Raw genomic sequence first — 18,587 nt, forward strand, 5'->3', positions numbered from 1 at the left:
ATTTATAAAGGAAGAATGTGCGGTGAGAATATATTGATGTGGAAACAGATCTTTAGGGCGTTCTCTACATCCTTTTAAGGCTACATGTGAGAGTGGAAATGAGGCTCGTGCATGTGCACCCAGCTCCACAGTAATTGAGATTCATAAAAATCAGGCGAACGTGCATCTTTATACAATGCTATAAGAGACGAAAATAATGCGCATGCACATTTCTGTTTTTGTGCGTACACAACATTTTAGTCGTCAGTCTACACAGAGTTGTATGCATCTGGCCCCAGCTCTTTTAGAACTTACACTATCTCTCTTCAGCCGGAGGTGATCCTCACGCTTACCCTTGGCTTTCCTGGCCCTTTCCATATTATAATGCGCTACTCAACCCCCCAAAGAAAGGGGAGAGCACGAGTGAGAGCAAGGATCTTGGTGGTGGACGAAGCGGGTTTTCAGTCTTGCTGTGACTGTAAGTGAAGGGCCTGCCATCCTTTGGCTGTATTGTTCTCTCTTCACCCTGCTTGCTGTCTGTTGATTAACCCGCTCTCTCTGCTTAAGATCTCTGCCCACCTGACATAATTTTGAACCTTTCTCTTAACATTATACCTTCATCGTCTACTCAAACCCGCGCCATTGCAGTCAGCTGTGTGTCACTCTCGTCCCTGCAGAGTGAAGTCAGAGTAACAGTGCATGTTGACCCAAAAGAGGAGAGGCAGCACTTATTCCGTGTGGTTCTGCGGTTCACTAACCCGAGCAGCACCAGCGTGACAGGTAGCATCAAGGCTACCAATAACAAAGGCACTGAAGGTGAGGCTGCCTCTGACATTAAATCAGCGCTTACATTTCATAAACATGAACATTGTCAAATCTAACCCAACATTGAAGAAATACATTAAACAACCCATTTCCTTTTTTGTCATCTACAGTATATGTAAGCTTGGTGCATGATGTGTCTTATGCTTCTGATGTCCCACCTGTCAACTGATAATGTGTAACACAACAGATATTTCTGCTTGCTGTTCTTCAGGGTCAGACCAGAGTAAGGAAGTAATATTCCCTAAGAGTCCCTCCCCATCCTTCCTCACTGTCCCAGGAGAGGGCTTCGCTGAGCCCTTTGCATTGAGCCCTGGGAAATGGATCATTCACATAAGGGCAGAGGGGCTTCTGCTGGTGAGTTTATAAGGCAGACATCAATCCATCCATTATCTGTAACCGCTTATCCTATTCTTGTAGCTGACATTAGGAAGACAAAGATGTAGGAATGAATTGGAGTCTTCTGTTCTTTTGTTCATTGGAGAAAATATCAAACATACAATAGACTGAATACTAAAGTACACAGTGTCACTCTCACACTCCAGGACTATTTAGTGCTGCTGCCCCGGGATTACTATGAGGCACCTTTGCTGCAGGAGAAAATTACTCAGCCCTGCACATACTTACCCACTGTAAACAGAGATACAAAGTAAGTCTTTAACATTTCTGTTCAGAATGTTTGAGGTGTGTCCCTGTTTCATACTTAAGACTCATGCATAGGTAGTTTTTGTTTTCATAGCCATCCATCATTTTCTTCATACCACACTCACACCTCAAGTTTTCTATGTACAATTATTGGCTTGATAACCTAACATCCTACAGAAATCTATCATGATAAATATGAGGGTTTAAAATGTACAGATGATACAGATGAAAGGGAGAGGAATCGCCTATTTTTTAAGTACTATGCACTATGTTAGCAGAGAGTATACAAAATGGATAGCAAACAACAATTCCAAAATATTCCTTGCATTAACTAGAATGCTAAGCAATGTTAGACTTGGATTCCACATCAACTAAAACAGGACGAGTATGTAATTATCTCTCATTGTTCTTGCTGATTCTGCCTATTCATGCCTGCATCTTTCTCAGCTGTCTCTTGTATAAGCATGTTGCCATGGATGGCTTCAGCTCTGCACTGGGCTCTCAAGGAAAACTCTCCAGCCACAGTGGGCGCAAGAGGAGGCAGTCTCGTGTGCGCCGTCCCACCCCAGATCACCCTGAAATGGCCGCTCTCAGTGGCAGACAGGTAGAAGGCCTGCATACAGAGTTTTAACCAATTACTATTGGATTCTGAGTTTGGTTTCAATACTGTACCTTTAAAGCATGAGTAGGTTGAAGATAAAGCTATAATAAACTGAGGTCCTTTGGCAGGTTCTAATCTGCTATTTCAAAGTCCAGAATGAAAGCAGGTGATTGGAATTTTGGCATCAGGACCGTGGAACTACTTTCCAATTAGCTAAGGCTAGCAAAGGCTAAGGCTAAAACTTTTAAGTCAATACTTGAACATGCTTTTATAATATTTTACTGATTGCTTTTATTTACCTCCCTTAAAGAAGTATTTTACTAATTAGTGCTACATGGCCAGAAAAAAACAGAGAAAAGGGGCAGTGGTATTCTCTTTCGCTCAAAAGGTAGAAAACTACCAGAATGCACTGCGCCGCACCGGACTAATAAATGCTCCTGCATTGTGAGCACGTCACAGAATCAATATGGTGGCCGACTGGTTACAAACAATCTTGTCTTACAGTTAAACTGTAAGCTGAAATATGTTTCTGAAAACATTTTAAGCGAGGAATAGGCAGTATGAATGTTGTGTCCATATGCGAAAGGTCAATTTGGCCAGTAGGGAGATCTGGGCACTGATAAGAAACAGGGAAGTTTAACATAGTTAATGTACACATACTACCAACGTTATTATGATACAAAGTTGGTTGAATATCGGCAAAGCATCCCTTTAAGTAGTTTGTCCTTTTATTGGAGTTCATTAAAATAAACTAAAATGACTTTGTATGATCTGTGTCTTGTAGTCGCAGCTCCAACTCAGTCTACGCGTGCCTCGTCCTGGCCAATATGCCCTAGTCCTGGAGTACGCCAGCGAGGTGGACACTGTCCAGAATGTCAACATACTCATCAGTGGCCAGTCAGGTGGCCAGATCCCAGCCAGGGCCAACATTTACAGTTGCGCCTACAGGTGAGGCCTGTTTTTGATGCTTCAGCTTTCACAACATTTCTTGTACTAGTATTTTGTTGATTTATGTCTTTACAATTTGGACAAAATAATAGTGTTTTAGAGCTAGAAAGGTGTAGAAAATGTATGTTTTCAGCTGTTGTGTGTCACTTGCAGCTTTTTGTGCCGGAGTGTGGCAGTGGACAGCAGTAGTCAGGTGACGGTGTTGCAGCTTACTCACAAGACGGAGCTTCTACTGCAAACTTCCACTACATCATTCCTGCTGGTGAGGGAAATGTTTCCACAGAAGATGTATAATTGCTCAATATGTAGATGGCAGCATTGACATTTCAAATTAATTTGTTTCTCTCTGTAGTATAAAGTGTATGCAGTCCCTGCAGAAGAGTTCTCCATTGAGTATGTAGACCCAAAGGTGCTGTGTGTATCCACTCATGGTCGCTTCACTGAGGACAGGTTAGTCAGCTTGACTAAACCACATTGCATGCTTGTAAATACACTAATGCAGGAACATCAACACCCAGAAATGTAAGCTGCAATTTAGTAGATGATGCTACAAGACTAGACCTCTGTACTGTGTTGTTGTTTTGGAGTGTAGAGACACACATATCTGTTTTCCAGGTGTGGTGCACACATCTCTCCAGCTGTGTAAGCTCATTTACCTGAGGCTGTTGAACTGAGGCTGAAGGGTCAAACTCCCCTTTCACTCTCTGTCACACCTAATTTACTTACCTAATCTTACTCTGAACTTAATGACCAGGTTAGATATTACAGTTATACGTGTGTTTACACTGTCAGTGTGCAGTCCTGTCATTTACTGTGTAATTCAATTCTGAACAGTGTAGAAAAAGCCTTCCCAAAAGAGAAAAATATGTCACAAAAACAAATAGTAAGTTAATAGTATTTTGCAGAATATTGGATCTTCTTAAAAGTAGGAAACAGTTTGAACAGGATTTTCTTTTACATTTAGTTTCTGAATCTGGAAAGAAAAACACAAATTTGAAGTAAGTTTGACCAAATATTGGAGGTAGAATTAGGAAGAAAGGGGGCATGCAACCTGGAGGCACTGTTTGCCTTTAAAACTAAAGCTTTCCTTAGATGTGTGTATATTTAGTGTGTGATATCAGGATTTATGCACATTGATGAGACAGTGTGTGATAACCAGACGATTTCAAGATTTAAAAACAGATTATTGGTGATTAAAGTTGGTCACAACCTCTGACTGGCCACTGCCCCCACATTGTTCTGCTACAATAGCACTTGGTAAACACTATCACCAGGCTTTAAGTAACAACATCTTGTTGCTGTTTACTGTTTCCAGCCGGCACTGCGTTCTGAGGCGATTCGACAAGCCAACCTCAGCCTGGATTTTGTATGCTGCCCGTGATGGACAGCTATCTTCGGCACCAGCTGTTTCTCCCCAACGAAGAGAGAATGAGGATTGGAGACGGAGACGACAGACGGGGATTTTCCATGTCAGTGAACCTCAGAGTGATGGGATACTGCTTAAATTCCCTCAGGTAAAAACCTTGTTGAATAATTTGAGCTTTTCTGGACTTGACCCTGCTGCTGGGAGTTGGAGACATTCAATGAACAACCTCTGCCCTTACATTCATTTTCAATTTCACCACGACTGTTTGATGCTAAAACTTCCTCCTTTTTTTTTCCAGACGGAGATCCATTTCACTCCCAAAGTGCCCATCCCGGGCTCGTATGTGGTTGTGGTTCATTATCACCAGGCTGAACATACATCCTTCCCCGTAGAGGTCCGAGTGGACGCAGGGCGTGAATGGAAGGGTGAGTGTGTTGTGTGGAGGAAGAGGTAGACTGACTCCTGTCAAATGAAATCATATTCAAGAGTTTATTGGCTCCCATTTGATATAAGCATGGTTACTCCGGCAGTGACTGGGAAAGCCTTCTCAGTGAGGGGGTGATTCCTCCTTAAGAGCAGATTAAGTCCCTGGGGTCATGACAAGATGATCAAAGGCCTTGGACACACTTCCCTATATGGCTTTAGTGGATAGATGGATTATTGTGCAGCATGCTAGCATTTCTTCCTCTTTCTCTACTCAACTTCAACTCTGTTCTTCTCTTACAGGTTCAATAAATGCATCCTTCTGCCCTGCGGTCTCAGGCTGCAGAGAGGTTGTGATCGCTGATGGCCGCATTGCCCTTGACTTTGACCAGAATTCTTGGCAGTTGCCCACCATTTCTGTGATCGTGCCACCTAAGAAGACACTTATTCTGGTCAGTGGTCAAGTCAAACACTGGCCAAATTGTGTTTACCCACTAAATTAAATGAGTATTAAATGATAGAAATACAGAAAGAAATTAGTAAGACATGCTTCTGTGTAAGGTCTGCAGGTTTAAAGTTTGGTTTTTTTACTGGAGTTAGTCAGGTTGAGTACCTGGCATGCTGAGGTCCTCTCTCCTCAGTGTTATGCCATATCCCCAATAACAACAATGAAGGGACTGTATTCTACCTGGCAGCCCCACACAGCTTTCTAAAGGCTGAGCTTCCCAACCTGTTTTGCTTGCCTGTTGTACCCTTGCTTTACTTTCCCTTCTTCAGATAAAACCAAGCATAAAAATGTGGCTAAAACACTTAAAATCCTCCATGTTTATCACTCTGCATCATACTGATATGAATATATTAAGCACCAACAAAACAATGAGATTGTGTGTGTGTTTTTATTATTTGTCATGTTGTATCCTTTGTATAGGATTATATATTGTTGGTTCCCGATAGCAGTTACACCCCAGATCTCCTGAAAGAGAAGCCACTGGATAAATCTGCAGATTTCATACAACAATGTAGAGGAGAAGGATTTTTTATTGAGTAAGTATCCACCATCTCTGTGAAACAAGCTTTTTTCTTTTTCTTTCTTTATTTGGTTATCAGCTCTTCTCTTTTTTTAAGCTGTGATATATTGATACATATTGATTTGTTCGAGTTTTTTAGGCCAATAATCTAAAATAATGTATCCACCAGTGCAGCAGTTTTACAATAATAAACAGTACAGTGGAAGTATTGGAAATGGTGCCCTCTAGCTGTGATAATAGAGTATAAAACCACATCTGTATTTGAAAGAATTTATTTGAATTTTTCTGTCCTCTCAGCCTGAGAACTTCTCCCCAGTTCTGCAGAGACTCTGCCCGATCTCTTGTAGCAGCCTATAATGACGGAGCTCTGCCTTGCAACTGTGACAAGTCTGGCTCTACAGGGACCACTTGTGATCCGGTTGGAGGACAGTGTCCCTGCAGGCAGCATGTCATCGGTCGTCAGTGCACAAAGTGTGCCACGGGATACTACGGCTTCCCCTACTGCAGACGTGAGTGAATGCTTACTTCTGACTTGTGCTGGTTGGAATGAGAGAGTTTCCCGCTGTCTAACCTCTAGTAAGTTTAAAATGTATTTGTTATCCCCTCTCCCCCTTCTGCAGCGTGTGAGTGTGGCCGCCGACTGTGCGATGAGGTGACAGGACGCTGTATCTGTCCTCCTCAGACAGTCAGACCAGCCTGCGATGTGTGCCAGGGTCAGACGTTCAGCTATCACCCGTTGCTGGGCTGTGAGGGCTGTGAATGCTCCCCAAATGGCATCAAAGACAACACAAGGCCTGACTGTGACCGAACCACCGGGCAGTGCAGGCAAGTGGAAACCTACTACCTACAAGGATGTGCACATATTAAAATTGGAGGTTAGCGTTTATTAGTGAGAAGGGGTAAATGAAACAGTATTCTACACTAGAGATCTTCAACAGGGGGTCCCGGACCCCTAGGGGGTCCTCAGAGTTACTGCAGGGGGGGCACCAAATTACTGTTGGTTTTTTGAAAGTTAAAAAAAAATTATTGGGAAATATAAATCAGCCTATTTGTGAAAAACTGGTAATAGGCTTACTGGCCTATAGGTAAGGTAGCCATCCACAGATACAGTTCATTCTTAGGATTCACTGTGCCACATGTTTAACATTAAAACATGATTTATAAAATAATGGCAACAATTAATTTAATAGCTTAGTATTCTATGAAAAGATATGTATAAAGGCTTTAGGCCTCCCTACACGTTATTGTAGGCCAAGTTTAATATGCAACTTAATTTTATACAATATATGTAGTAGGGGGTCCCTGCTTTCAGTTAAGGGGTCCTTGGCTTAAAAAATGTTGAAAATCTGTGTTCTACACATTTCTTTTGTTTTCCTGCGTATAAAATAATATATACTATTAATATAAACAATATTTAGTCCGATCACAGACACCAATGATAAGGCCTACCTGAAAGAAGAAGAGGACCTGACCAACTGGTGTCAGGCAAACAACCTACTCATGAATGTCAGCAAGACTAAAGCGATGATAGTGGACTTTGGGAAGATGCAGGGAAGGAACTATGACCCCCCCCCTAATATAAACGGGTCCTCGGGGGAGAGAGTGGACAGCTTCAAGCAACATGGTGTGTCCACACACCTAGGGTCTGACCTGGGCGCTGCATACTGACTCAGTGGTGATAACATCACATCCAGATTTTGACTCAAGATACTTTCCCTGTGTGTTCTTCTGTAGTTGCAAGCCTAGGATTGGTGGCCGAAAGTGTGATCGCTGTGCTGCAGGTTATTATCGCTTCCCCGACTGTGTACCTTGTAACTGTAACCAAGGTGGCGTCACACCTAACATCTGCCACCCAGACACAGGGAGGTGTCTCTGCAAGGTGAGTTCATTGCATCAAATTGCAGATTTAAAAACTTCCTCATTTTTGTTTTCCTTGCTCTGACTTTCTCTCTATTACTACTGCTATGTTTGTAGAGAAATGTTGCTGGCGTCAAGTGTGATACCTGTCGGGAAGGTTCCTTCTATTTTGACCCCTCCAACCCTCATGGCTGTACCAGGTGCTTTTGCTTTGGAGCGACTGACCAGTGTCAGAGCTCCAGCAAACGCAGGGGGAAGGTATGTTTGCTTTTCGTGCCCCTGCATGTCTATACATACCTATGAAATTGTCATGCCTGCAGAGCTTTCTGGCTGATAGCAGCTATGTGGTGAACAACATCATTTGTTTAGCTGCACATACAGATGTTCAGAAAAACGGCCTACAGTTGCATATTGGTGATTTCATTGGAATATGGTTACATTCTGTTATTCTGTTATTCATCTCTGTTTGTTTGTTTGGTTGTAATATTATGTGTATATTTATAAGTTACAAGCCTACATAGTATATTATCACTTGTTAATTGTAAATACAGTACACTTTTAGGATGGATTTTTCACTTTAAATACTCCCTGTTGTAAGTTTGTTGAGATGCGGGTCTGGCGTTTGGAAAGCCCCGACCAGGAGGAGGTTACCTCTGTGCTGAACACAGCCAGTAACACAGTGGTGGCAGACATCCAGGAGCTTCCTCCCACAGTTCAAACTCTACACTGGGTGGCACCATCATCCTACCTGGGAGACAGGGTGAGTCGTTGAAGGGAGAGAACACCATGGCAACGATATGTGTCAATAAATGTTTTCTAATGTTTAAATATGGAAACTTAAACAGTATTTCCAGAGTAATAGCTTCATAGGGCTTTTATTGAAAAATTAAGCCAAAATAAATGTAATATTAAAAGAAAATTTAACTCGCTAACATAAGCAATTAAACTGTTTATTTAAATGACTCATCTGGAAGTAAAAATGAATGTTTAAGTTACATTTCTGTACTTCCTCACTTACCATTGTTGCATGTGGACCCAGTTTTACAATGCGGTAATTGAGCATTGTAATGGACATTTCAGTTGTCTCAACTGTCACCTTCCTGTCACACTGTTTGTACACAGGTGGGTTTTCACTTCCAAATAGTTTGGTTCAAATAATTCAGTTTAACTTTTTTTTTTTTATCTCCTTTTGCTTTTATGCACTCCATTTTAGAAATGTTGCAATGTCCATACAATTTTAGTAATTAGATTAAAAGATACAATACTATCATAAACTGATAGAAATGATGGCCTCGACTATTTGTTGTGCAATAAGACCCAGGTTGCAGAGTTACAGAGTTTCATTTAAGCTCATTTCTGTATTCCAGTGATGTCTGCAGTCCTTTCAGTTAAGCTGACAGATATTTGGGCTTTATCCCTCTCTCTCAGGTGTCGTCTTATGGTGGTTTCCTCACCTACCAGTCCAAATCCTTTGGGATTCCCAGCGAGGGCATGACTCTCCTAGACAGGAGACCCGATGTCGTGCTGACTGTGCGTAGTGCTAAATATCTCTTCACATTTAGACCTCTTTTTTTTTATCAGTGGCGGAAACACTACTTATTTATCCATCTCATTATTTTCCCCTATAGGGTCATAATATGACCCTGATCCACATGGCTTTACAAGTCCCACTTCCAGACAGGCTTCACCAGGGCAGAGTCCAGCTGTTGGAGGTAAAGGACAAACCAGTTCACAAACTTATTTTTCCTTACAATCTAAATCACCACTAGGCTGTGATTTTAAATCATCCACATGATATGAAAGTGTTGATAGGGGATGAACTACACACTGTTGATTTTTTATATTTTTAGTGCAAGTTATGAGGTCATTCAAACCCATAAGTTGATTCCTTGGAATTTGATTATAAGATATGTTTGTGTGATGAATGTGGGGCTAGCGGAAAATTCTTTGAATGTCTAAAATGGAATAGGCTTTGTCTTCTGGGGAGTGTACATGTGCTTTTTAAAGTTCACAGCAATCTGCCATTAGATTTAGTTATTTTTGCGGATAATTAAAATGTTATTCTGATAATGGTGCTAGAGAAAAGGTCATGGAATCACCAAAGCCATGAAGATTCATCCTCAGAGGACCATAAGTATTTATTCCAAGTTTAAAGACGATCTGGCCAGTCGTAGTTGAAATACATTGCCCTGCATCTAAGTGTTAAACAGATATACTGCATATCATAATATACTATATATATATATATATATATATATATATATATATATATATATATATATATATATATATATATATATATATATTGTATTTCTTGTTTTATATCACATGAAATCTAATGAAATCTGATTTTTGATTTAGGTCACCCCCATACAGATTTCTCAGAATTATTCACAAAATACCTGATCTGTTGTCTGCAGGGAAACTGGCGCCATGCTGTCAGCAACAGGCCTGTCACCAGAGAGGAACTGATGATGGTCCTCGCCGGTCTGGTTGGCCTGAGGATCCGAGCCTTGTACTTTACTCAGAGCCAGCGACTCAGCATAGGGGAGGTGGGCCTGGAGGGGGTGACTATCACAGGGACTGGTAGTCCTGGAAACACTGTGGAAGATTGTTCCTGTCCCCCTCAGTACACCGGAGACTCCTGTGAGGTGAGGACTTTAAAGGCCATTAAATATCCTGAAATACTGCTTTGTCTTTATTTTTCCTTGAATAAAAAGGTGTATAGATAAATGTTAGAAGATTTTATGATGATCCTCTTACTGTACAACCTGTGTCTTTTTTTGCAAATCAAATAATAGTCTTTACTGAACTCCATAGGTTACAAACTCAACAAATATAGAAAAAAAAACCAAGCTCATATTTAAAGCATGGACAAGTGTAGCATCGTTAAAACGTTGCGTGTTAGTGAATCCTGTCTTGGGTGTAGACAAAAACATGGAAGGTCTGACTGCATTGACTCTTCCATACTGAAAAAAAACTTCCATACTCAAAAAAGTATTTTCTACACCTGAAATACTATAATATATAATGTGTAGGTGTGTAGATTGGCTGGTTGTGGTTGGGGAAATTAGGATCATTTTGTCAGGTCTGACAAACAGTGGAGAAAACAAGCAGGATGAAGCAAGGTGTTGATTGAAATGGAATCTTGTCTTCTCTAAAGAGCTGGACCTCCTCCTCATATTTTTAGGGTGTTCTGACACGCCTGAACCAAGTACCACACCCTTTCCCTAAAGAAAAATTCATCAGCAGAGGCACTTTGGATGGAATGTCATGGAAAATACCGTCCGGAGAGCTTCACAGCCAAATTGTGAAGCCCCGGGCTGGGATATGATGCACAATCACGCAGACATTAAATGGGTGATTATACAGCGAGAATCACTGGCGTGGCTACAGCTCACAGAAACATAGTGCAAACAACCATGATGTAGTTGCCAAGGAAATTTTTTTATTTATATATTAATTAAAAAAAATATATATATATTTTCATAATGGGAATGATGATTTGTGTTTGTGTTTATCAGATCTGATTTGTATACACATGATTGCACCAGGTTTGCCCATGGAGGCTAATTAATTAAACAATGAGAACATAGCAACCACTAATTAAAAGGGGTTATCATGTAACAGAGAGCATTTATTAGTGGAGAAAAACAGTAATATCAAGATCTTTGGTCCTTGTTTGTTGGAGTACTGTTGCCATAGATGTGGTTACCAACCTGTGTGTATACATGAGCAAAAGTCTGTTCGGGAGTGTTTAAAGGAAGTTGATTACAGTATATGTGCCCAGAGGTGTTATGACAAGGCGCCTCGCCTTGACCCACGGGGTGTGCCAGTTGGCAAACCGTCGTTACTCATAAACCTGAGTGCGTTCACCTGAGTGTACCGACAGTATGCGTGTGTGTCAGTACACCCGACACACCTAGTTGTGTCTGTCGTGTGTTTAAGGAGCATGATTCAGGTGTGAGTTTGTTGTTTGTGTTGTCTGAGTTTGTCTGACTTTCCTCTGTTACATATGCTTGCACAAACACCGTTACAAACTACACACACACACACGCACACGCACACACACACACATACACACACACACACACACACACACACACACACACACACACACACACACACACACACACTAATGACATTTTACAGAATATTAATACATATTTAACTTGCTTTTCCAAGTAGATGCTTTGTCACTACACCGTTGCAGCGTTTATAATATTGTCATTTTGTTTTTCTCTATTCAGAAATGCTAATAGTGGATTTCCTGTGTGCATGCACTAACACTCGAGTGTCTCAATGTGTCTCAAGCTATTTTGTGTGTGTGTGAGTGTGTGTGTGTGTGTGTGTGTGTGTGTGTGTGTGTGTGTGTGTGTGTGAGAGAGAGAGCAAAGGAGAGAGATAGAGCACTTGCATGTGTGTGCTTGTGTGCCTGCATACACTCATGCTGATCTGTAAGACTGACTCAGGTAGGAGATAGGGCGTGTCCTCTTTTTTGTACGTGTGTGTGAGCGTGAGTGTGTGTGTTTAAGAGGCTGAAGCAGGGGAGAGTGGAGCATTATTTCACACAGACTAAACGTTAGGAATGTCAGATACGCATATGGATAGACGGCGGCGTACAGGGGTTTTGTTACAGACCCTGCTGTGTTGGACTTTGATTGGACTTTGCTGCGCCGGCCACAGGCCCCGAGAGAGAGGGGAGCAATCCCGCTACGCCAGGCACCATGACAGATGGGCTCAAAGGATACAGCACCCTTCACTTCATGATCAGGGAACTCAGCAGATAGAGTATCCATCATTGAATGATGAAGGTACCCAGGGGGTACGCTACCCCTTGGTAAATGACAGAGGACAGACAGTTCGCTATCCTTCTATTAATGACAGTGCTTCCAGTTTTCAGATTCAGGTAAAAGATCTGTGAAGATGTGATGTATCTTGTTGTTGAAGGGACGTTGTTTCACCTTAGCTGTAGGTTACACTTCTCACCGTCACAGGTGTGGATTGTTGGTGACTTGAAGAGCGTTATCTCTGAAAGGAAAGGGCATGCATTGGCTCTTCAATGTTACTTGTTAATGACACTCATTTGAGGTCAAGTTTGTTGCTGTGCTGCTTCTACAGTTTCTAAGTTTTCTCTGCTAAACATCAGTGATTATTGTGTTATACATTTGTACATGGTATCATTCAAGGTTGGGCAATATGATAGTATATAACCTAAAAAGATAGAAATGTGTTTATTTACATTTATGCTGTTAATAATTGTAGTTGTTATGTATGTAATGTTACAAATCAGTGAGCAGGAATGCTTTTTACCAATGTTGAATTTACAGGATTTTTTACATCATTGTAATGAACAACTTTCATTTTTTACGTATTTAATTCACTGGATAAGCCAAAAACATTTCATTGTTAATTGGTTTTATTTAATCTATGAACAAAAAACAAAAAACATGAATTCCATAAAAGATGCTCTGTCATGATATATTATATAAAGAAATTTATATAATATTAAACAGTATATATACATGTACATGTACATGTACATCATACATATACATGATTACCATTTCTTTACAGAAATGTGCTCCTGGGTACTACAGAGATCGCAGTGGGCCTTTTCTGGGCCGCTGTGTGCCCTGTGAGTGTAACGGTCTGGCTGATGAGTGTGAAGGGAGGACAGGGAGATGCCTGGTAAGAAATACACTTAACCTTTAACCCTTATTAGGGACGACACGACCACAGGTATATAATAAACACCCACACATATACCTAAAACCAAGAGCGATTACTTCATCCAGTTGACTTAAGTGTGAGCCACAGATTAATCAGAGTCTAGACCTTTCACCTTTTATGATACATCTGTGGGCCATATCAGAAGCACTATTTGATATGGCTTACTGAGTTCCTGTTATGGCCCCTCTTGCTCATTATTCCCCTTGATGGGAGGATGAGGCTTCACGCATTTCAACATCTCAGCCGTCTCTGTTGTGTTATTGTTATGCAAGATACACAAGACCAGGCCTGTGTGTGAATGCAGACATGGATCCACACCCTTAAAGCCCAAAGACAAATGGACACAGGAGGCTGAACACACACTCTCTCTGCCCTGTGCATCAAACACACTCTTTGATGGATTGGCAGGGACATGTCTTTTCTCTCTGCCCCTAGATGATTGCATTCCGCAATGTAATAACAGACTTGATGTCTGGTTGATTGGTACACCATGTGTGTTAAAGGCTAGCTGCAGTGCACGCACAGTACTTGAATTTAGTTTTTTATACATTGTCTATTCAGTATTTTGCTTCTTCACATATAGTTTGCAAGTTGTTTAATGAGTACATTTTGTCATTTTCAGAACTGTCAGTACAACACGGCTGGGGACCGATGTGAACGCTGCAAAGAAGGTTACTATGGAAACGCGGCTCAGAGGACATGCAGAGTTTGCCCGTGCCCATTCAGCGTGCCTGCAAACAGGTGCGTGAAAAAAAAAACAGACAGATGTACTATAATGAAATGGAAATGTGTATTTCAAGAACTAAATCATATCTCTGTCAATCTGCAGTTTTGCAATAGGTTGCAAAGAGGTATTTGGAGACTTTGAGTGTATATGCAGAGCAGGCTACACTGGAGACAGGTGTGAGAGGTAAGTGTCTGTATAGACATATGAGGTTAATAGGCTATGCAATGATGTTGAAATCCTGTGCATATACTATGTATTTTAAAATACTTAATAACAATAATAATAATAATAATAATAATAATAATAATAAGGCTTACTTATTTCTCTTTCCCATAGTTGTGCTCCTGGTTACTATGGCGATCCACTGACGCCAGGAGGGAGTTGTCGGCCCTGTAATTGCAATGGCAATGGCAACAACTGTGATCCCAGGACTGGAGGTTAGATTATGGACTGCCATTTAAAAACAATACATTAATCCATTATTTAATTCTGCTACGTTAGGGCGCCTGGTTAGCTCACCTGGTTAGCTCACCTGGTTAGCTCACCTGGTAGAGCAGGCGCCCATATGTAGAGTTTTACTCCTCGACGCAGCGGTCGTGGGTTAGACTCCGACCTGCGGCCCTTTGCTGCATGCCATTCCTTCTCTCTCTCTCTCTCTCCCCTTTCAAGTCTCAGCTGTCCTCTACAAATAAAGGCCTAAAAATGCCCAAAAAGTAATCTTTAATTGTGCTACGTTAGTTCTATTCAGTCATACTGTTTTTAAATTCTTATTCATCATCATACATTTAATTGTTCTCTTCTTGTGTTTCACCAGTTTGCAAGAACACCCTGGAGCCAGGAGACACAAACACAGATGAGCACTGCCAAGGTGAATTAAGAAAAGAACTGAGGTCTGATGCTGTGGCGTGTAGCTTACAATATATTGAGTATGATCCCCTTGCTAATCAAACACTCTTTTGCGTTCCAGAGTGTGATAATTGTGCCCAGACTTTACTACAAGATCTGGAGAAGCTGGATGATGAGCTGGGAAGGATCAAGACTCAACTGGACAATGCCACTGCCAGTGCCTCCTCTCAGGACAGGCTGAAGAAGCTGGAAAAGGCTGTGACAGACACCAAGGTAACATGTCAGTGTACTGCAACTTAGCACCGTAACTCTGAAGGCTACAGATAGGGGTGAAGACCAAGGTGAAGAGCACTTAGAGATATTTAAAAGAGTCATAGTTTCAGTGTAGACAGAAACACCATGAAATGATGCAAAATTCATGATAACAAGCACAATGAGATCTGTTTTTATTTATTTATTTTTTATAATTTGCACTTTGCACAATGTCCGTTTCTTACACACACAAACAGTATGGCACAGGATGGGTGTGCTTTTTAAAACACTCGAGATTCCTGTTGATAAGCAGTCCCAGTGAATTTTGGCCCAAAGCCTGTGTGTCAACACGAGTTAGAGACCACACCACCTGATGCCAGTGCTTGTTGCACCGACTTGTCGTTCCTCATTCCCACCTAATCTCTGCGTTACATCCACTTAATTTGAGTGTGCATCCAGCGTAATTTAAACACAGACCCAATCACAGTCAAGCTTTAGCACACCACCTACAACATCTGAATTTTCCTTTATGCAGCTAATATTTACATTTCTCCTACTTTGCTTTCTGCAGATTCTTGTCAACAGATTTAGCTCTGCCATCAACACCCAAAAATCCAGAGTCAACCAGCTGGAAGACGACGTGGGCACTCTGTCAGATGACATCAGCACCCTCAAAAACAAGGTAGAGCGATGTAGACAAGCTCTAATGTAGCATTTTCTTAAATTATCAACATGTAATAATACGTGTATAAATGTGTATTGTCGGTATTTTTATTTAGGCAGATAAGAGGGCTGCTGATGCTGACAAGGCGGTGGCAGATATCGAAAAAACCCACAAGAGGGCTAAAGATGTGGACTCAGAGATTCAAAACATGCTAAAGAAAATCCAAGGTAAACATTTAATTCAGCAGCACAACTCTGTCTTGTCTTTTAGTGTATTAATGTATTGGTTTTTTTTTTACTTTCTTTTGACATCATACTGTACTTTTCTTCTGTTTTCTGCATTTATATTTGGTTTATCTACAATGTAGATATTGATGTAGATTATACATCAATAGTTTATCTTTATAGGTAGTATAATGGTATCCAATAACATTTATTAGCACTGACTATAAGTGCTTGACTGAGTGTGTTTTTTGTGTGTGTGTGTGTGTGTGTGTGTGTGTGTGTGTGTGTGTGTGTGTGTGTGTGTGTGTGTTTTAAGCTCTGCTGGACCAACTGAAGGAGGCAGGCACCAGTGGTGATGTGCCCAATGAAAACCTGTCTAAAATGCTAGAAGATGCTCAGCGCATGGTGAAGGAGATGGAGGATAGGAACTTCACCCCTCAGAAGGCAGCTGCTGACAAAGAAAGAGACGAGGCCAAGAAATGTACGATACTTAGTCTATACTTAGTCAGTAGAAGCTGACAGAAAATTCTTCCAAACCCCTCGAGAATTGCTTTATCAAAGTTAAACATCACTGCAAAAAAAAATGTCCATGAACCTATTCTGTTCTATTTTCTAGTGCTAGACTACGTCAAAGCTAATGTAAGTAAGCAGTGTGACCAGAATGAGGACGCAGCAGAGAAGCTTCGGGGCCTTCTGAAGGGTTACGAGGCCAAGCTGAATGACTTGGACAAGGCTTTAAAGGAGGCAGTGGACTTGCTGAAAAAAGCCAACGCCCAGAACGGACTTAATGCTCAGACACTGGGAGTGTTGCAGGTATAACTCACAAGTCAACTAGTTAATCAGTTATGAGAAACACATGGGCTTGTTGGTTAATGGTTAGTGAGGAAAGAAATTGTAATGAGGGTCATATGTATAATATAAGTTTATGCATTTGTTTCATAAACAAGCAGTGCATAAATGATGATTGGGGATGTAGTGGTTTATAACATTAAAGTTAATTAAGGTTATATTAAGTTATTATATAAATAAAGTAAAGAATGCCCTGTAGGTTGTGTATGGGCCTTCCACAGTTGTACTCTGAACTGACTCGTGCTCATTACAGAAAAAAATCGAAGACTTAAAAAAGGAGCGGAAGACTGTTGAAGACCAAATTGCCATGGCCAAAAATGAGCTGCAGAAAACAGAGGATTTGGTGAAAATGCTATCTGACAGCAAAATGGTAAGTTTGGCAAACTGTTACCTGCGTGTTTGCCTTAAATATTCTCTGTACTCAGAATGATACACTTGCATATCTCATATTTTGTCGCTTCTCAGCATGAGCCAAAACATTTTGACACACTGTAGCTATGTTATAATAAAAAGCCTCATCTCACGATCGAGCTGTCAGGTCCCAACATGCCATCCACTCAGATAATGATCCATGTTTTCGCTCGCTGTGCTCTGCAGAAAGCTTAAAGGAATTTCCTGCTGTTATTAATAACTTGCACCCACTCGCCTGTCCTTTTTCTCTGTAGGAATACGAACAGCTGGCAGCACAACTGGATGGTGCCAAGACTGACTTGACCAAGAAGGTGAATGAGATTGCCGCAGCTGCAGCCAAGGAGGGCATTGTGATCACTGCTGAGAATCATGCCAAAGAACTTAGCAAGCTGGCAAAGGAACTTGAGGAGTAGGTCTTTTGTGCACACAATGAAGACACACAATCTCATTATAACCCGAGGTCTAATGAATCCATTTAAGCAAAACATTGTCCGTGGTTTATGATATGGAAGACCTCCTTGCTGGTGCAGTGCTGTTTAAGCATTGTCTGCTTAGTTTTTAAGATGTGTGTCGTTTGCATCCATTCTCCATGTGTCCATGTGTGGTTTCTTTTCTTACCTTCTTATCCTGTATTACAGTGCTGTGAAGGACGCAAGTGGACGCACTGAGGTGCGAAATGCCAAAGACGCTATTGACGCCTACAAGAACATCACAGATGCAATTAATGCTGCTGAGGCTGCAGCCAATGAGGCCAAAGCTGCTGCCGACAACGCCCTGAATGTAAGTCACAGACGTGATACCTTTAACATAATGAAACTGTACAGGCTTCTATGAATGAATATGTATATATGAAACTATTTTAGAATATAGTTTCACTTTAACCAAAATATTTTTTTTCTTCCTATAGAATGTAAAAAATCAGAAGCTCACAGAAAGAGCAAAAGACCTTAAGGAGACTGGTGATGACCTACTGACAAATGCAAAGGCGGCAGAGACAGACCTTCAAGGTATTCAGCCCTACCAATAAACAGTTGTTTTTTAAAAATAACCCAAAAGCTCAGTCACTAATTCTTGTTTTTCTAGGGGCTGCGGACGACATTACTGACCTGAAGAAACGCCTGAAGAACGCTGACGAGAAGAAGAAAGCTCTAAAGAAAGACCTGGTTAATGCACAGAACCAATTAAATGACATCAAAAGAGGTAGAACAAGTC

At 41.2% G+C, this 18,587-nt stretch overlaps 1 protein-coding gene across 2 annotated transcripts in view; it reads left to right on the top strand.

Moving 5' to 3' along the window:
• LOC144526406 (laminin subunit alpha-3-like) overlaps window positions 1-18,587 on the top strand; it is a 55,946-nt gene that overhangs the window by 25,657 nt on the left and 11,702 nt on the right. For both annotated transcript variants that reach the window (XM_078263874.1, XM_078263875.1), the window contains exons 22-55: window positions 657-795; window positions 1,016-1,158; window positions 1,347-1,450; window positions 1,894-2,050; window positions 2,832-2,995; window positions 3,149-3,257; window positions 3,348-3,445; window positions 4,311-4,509; window positions 4,660-4,786; window positions 5,088-5,236; window positions 5,713-5,828; window positions 6,110-6,321; window positions 6,433-6,637; window positions 7,547-7,691; window positions 7,787-7,927; window positions 8,268-8,429; window positions 9,098-9,199; window positions 9,298-9,381; window positions 10,090-10,320; window positions 13,247-13,360; window positions 14,025-14,143; window positions 14,232-14,312; window positions 14,466-14,566; window positions 14,944-14,997; window positions 15,097-15,248; window positions 15,799-15,909; window positions 16,007-16,118; window positions 16,432-16,596; window positions 16,732-16,928; window positions 17,218-17,334; window positions 17,630-17,784; window positions 18,014-18,155; window positions 18,283-18,382; window positions 18,459-18,575. In XM_078263874.1, the coding sequence (XP_078120000.1) occupies window positions 657-795; window positions 1,016-1,158; window positions 1,347-1,450; window positions 1,894-2,050; window positions 2,832-2,995; window positions 3,149-3,257; window positions 3,348-3,445; window positions 4,311-4,509; window positions 4,660-4,786; window positions 5,088-5,236; window positions 5,713-5,828; window positions 6,110-6,321; window positions 6,433-6,637; window positions 7,547-7,691; window positions 7,787-7,927; window positions 8,268-8,429; window positions 9,098-9,199; window positions 9,298-9,381; window positions 10,090-10,320; window positions 13,247-13,360; window positions 14,025-14,143; window positions 14,232-14,312; window positions 14,466-14,566; window positions 14,944-14,997; window positions 15,097-15,248; window positions 15,799-15,909; window positions 16,007-16,118; window positions 16,432-16,596; window positions 16,732-16,928; window positions 17,218-17,334; window positions 17,630-17,784; window positions 18,014-18,155; window positions 18,283-18,382; window positions 18,459-18,575 (4,624 nt within the window). The remainder of the gene's footprint in view (window positions 1-656; window positions 796-1,015; window positions 1,159-1,346; window positions 1,451-1,893; window positions 2,051-2,831; window positions 2,996-3,148; window positions 3,258-3,347; window positions 3,446-4,310; window positions 4,510-4,659; window positions 4,787-5,087; window positions 5,237-5,712; window positions 5,829-6,109; window positions 6,322-6,432; window positions 6,638-7,546; window positions 7,692-7,786; window positions 7,928-8,267; window positions 8,430-9,097; window positions 9,200-9,297; window positions 9,382-10,089; window positions 10,321-13,246; window positions 13,361-14,024; window positions 14,144-14,231; window positions 14,313-14,465; window positions 14,567-14,943; window positions 14,998-15,096; window positions 15,249-15,798; window positions 15,910-16,006; window positions 16,119-16,431; window positions 16,597-16,731; window positions 16,929-17,217; window positions 17,335-17,629; window positions 17,785-18,013; window positions 18,156-18,282; window positions 18,383-18,458; window positions 18,576-18,587) is intronic.

Source organism: Sander vitreus, chromosome 12 (genome assembly GCF_031162955.1).
Source record: "Sander vitreus isolate 19-12246 chromosome 12, sanVit1, whole genome shotgun sequence".
NCBI classification, from domain to species: domain Eukaryota; kingdom Metazoa; phylum Chordata; class Actinopteri; order Perciformes; family Percidae; genus Sander; species Sander vitreus.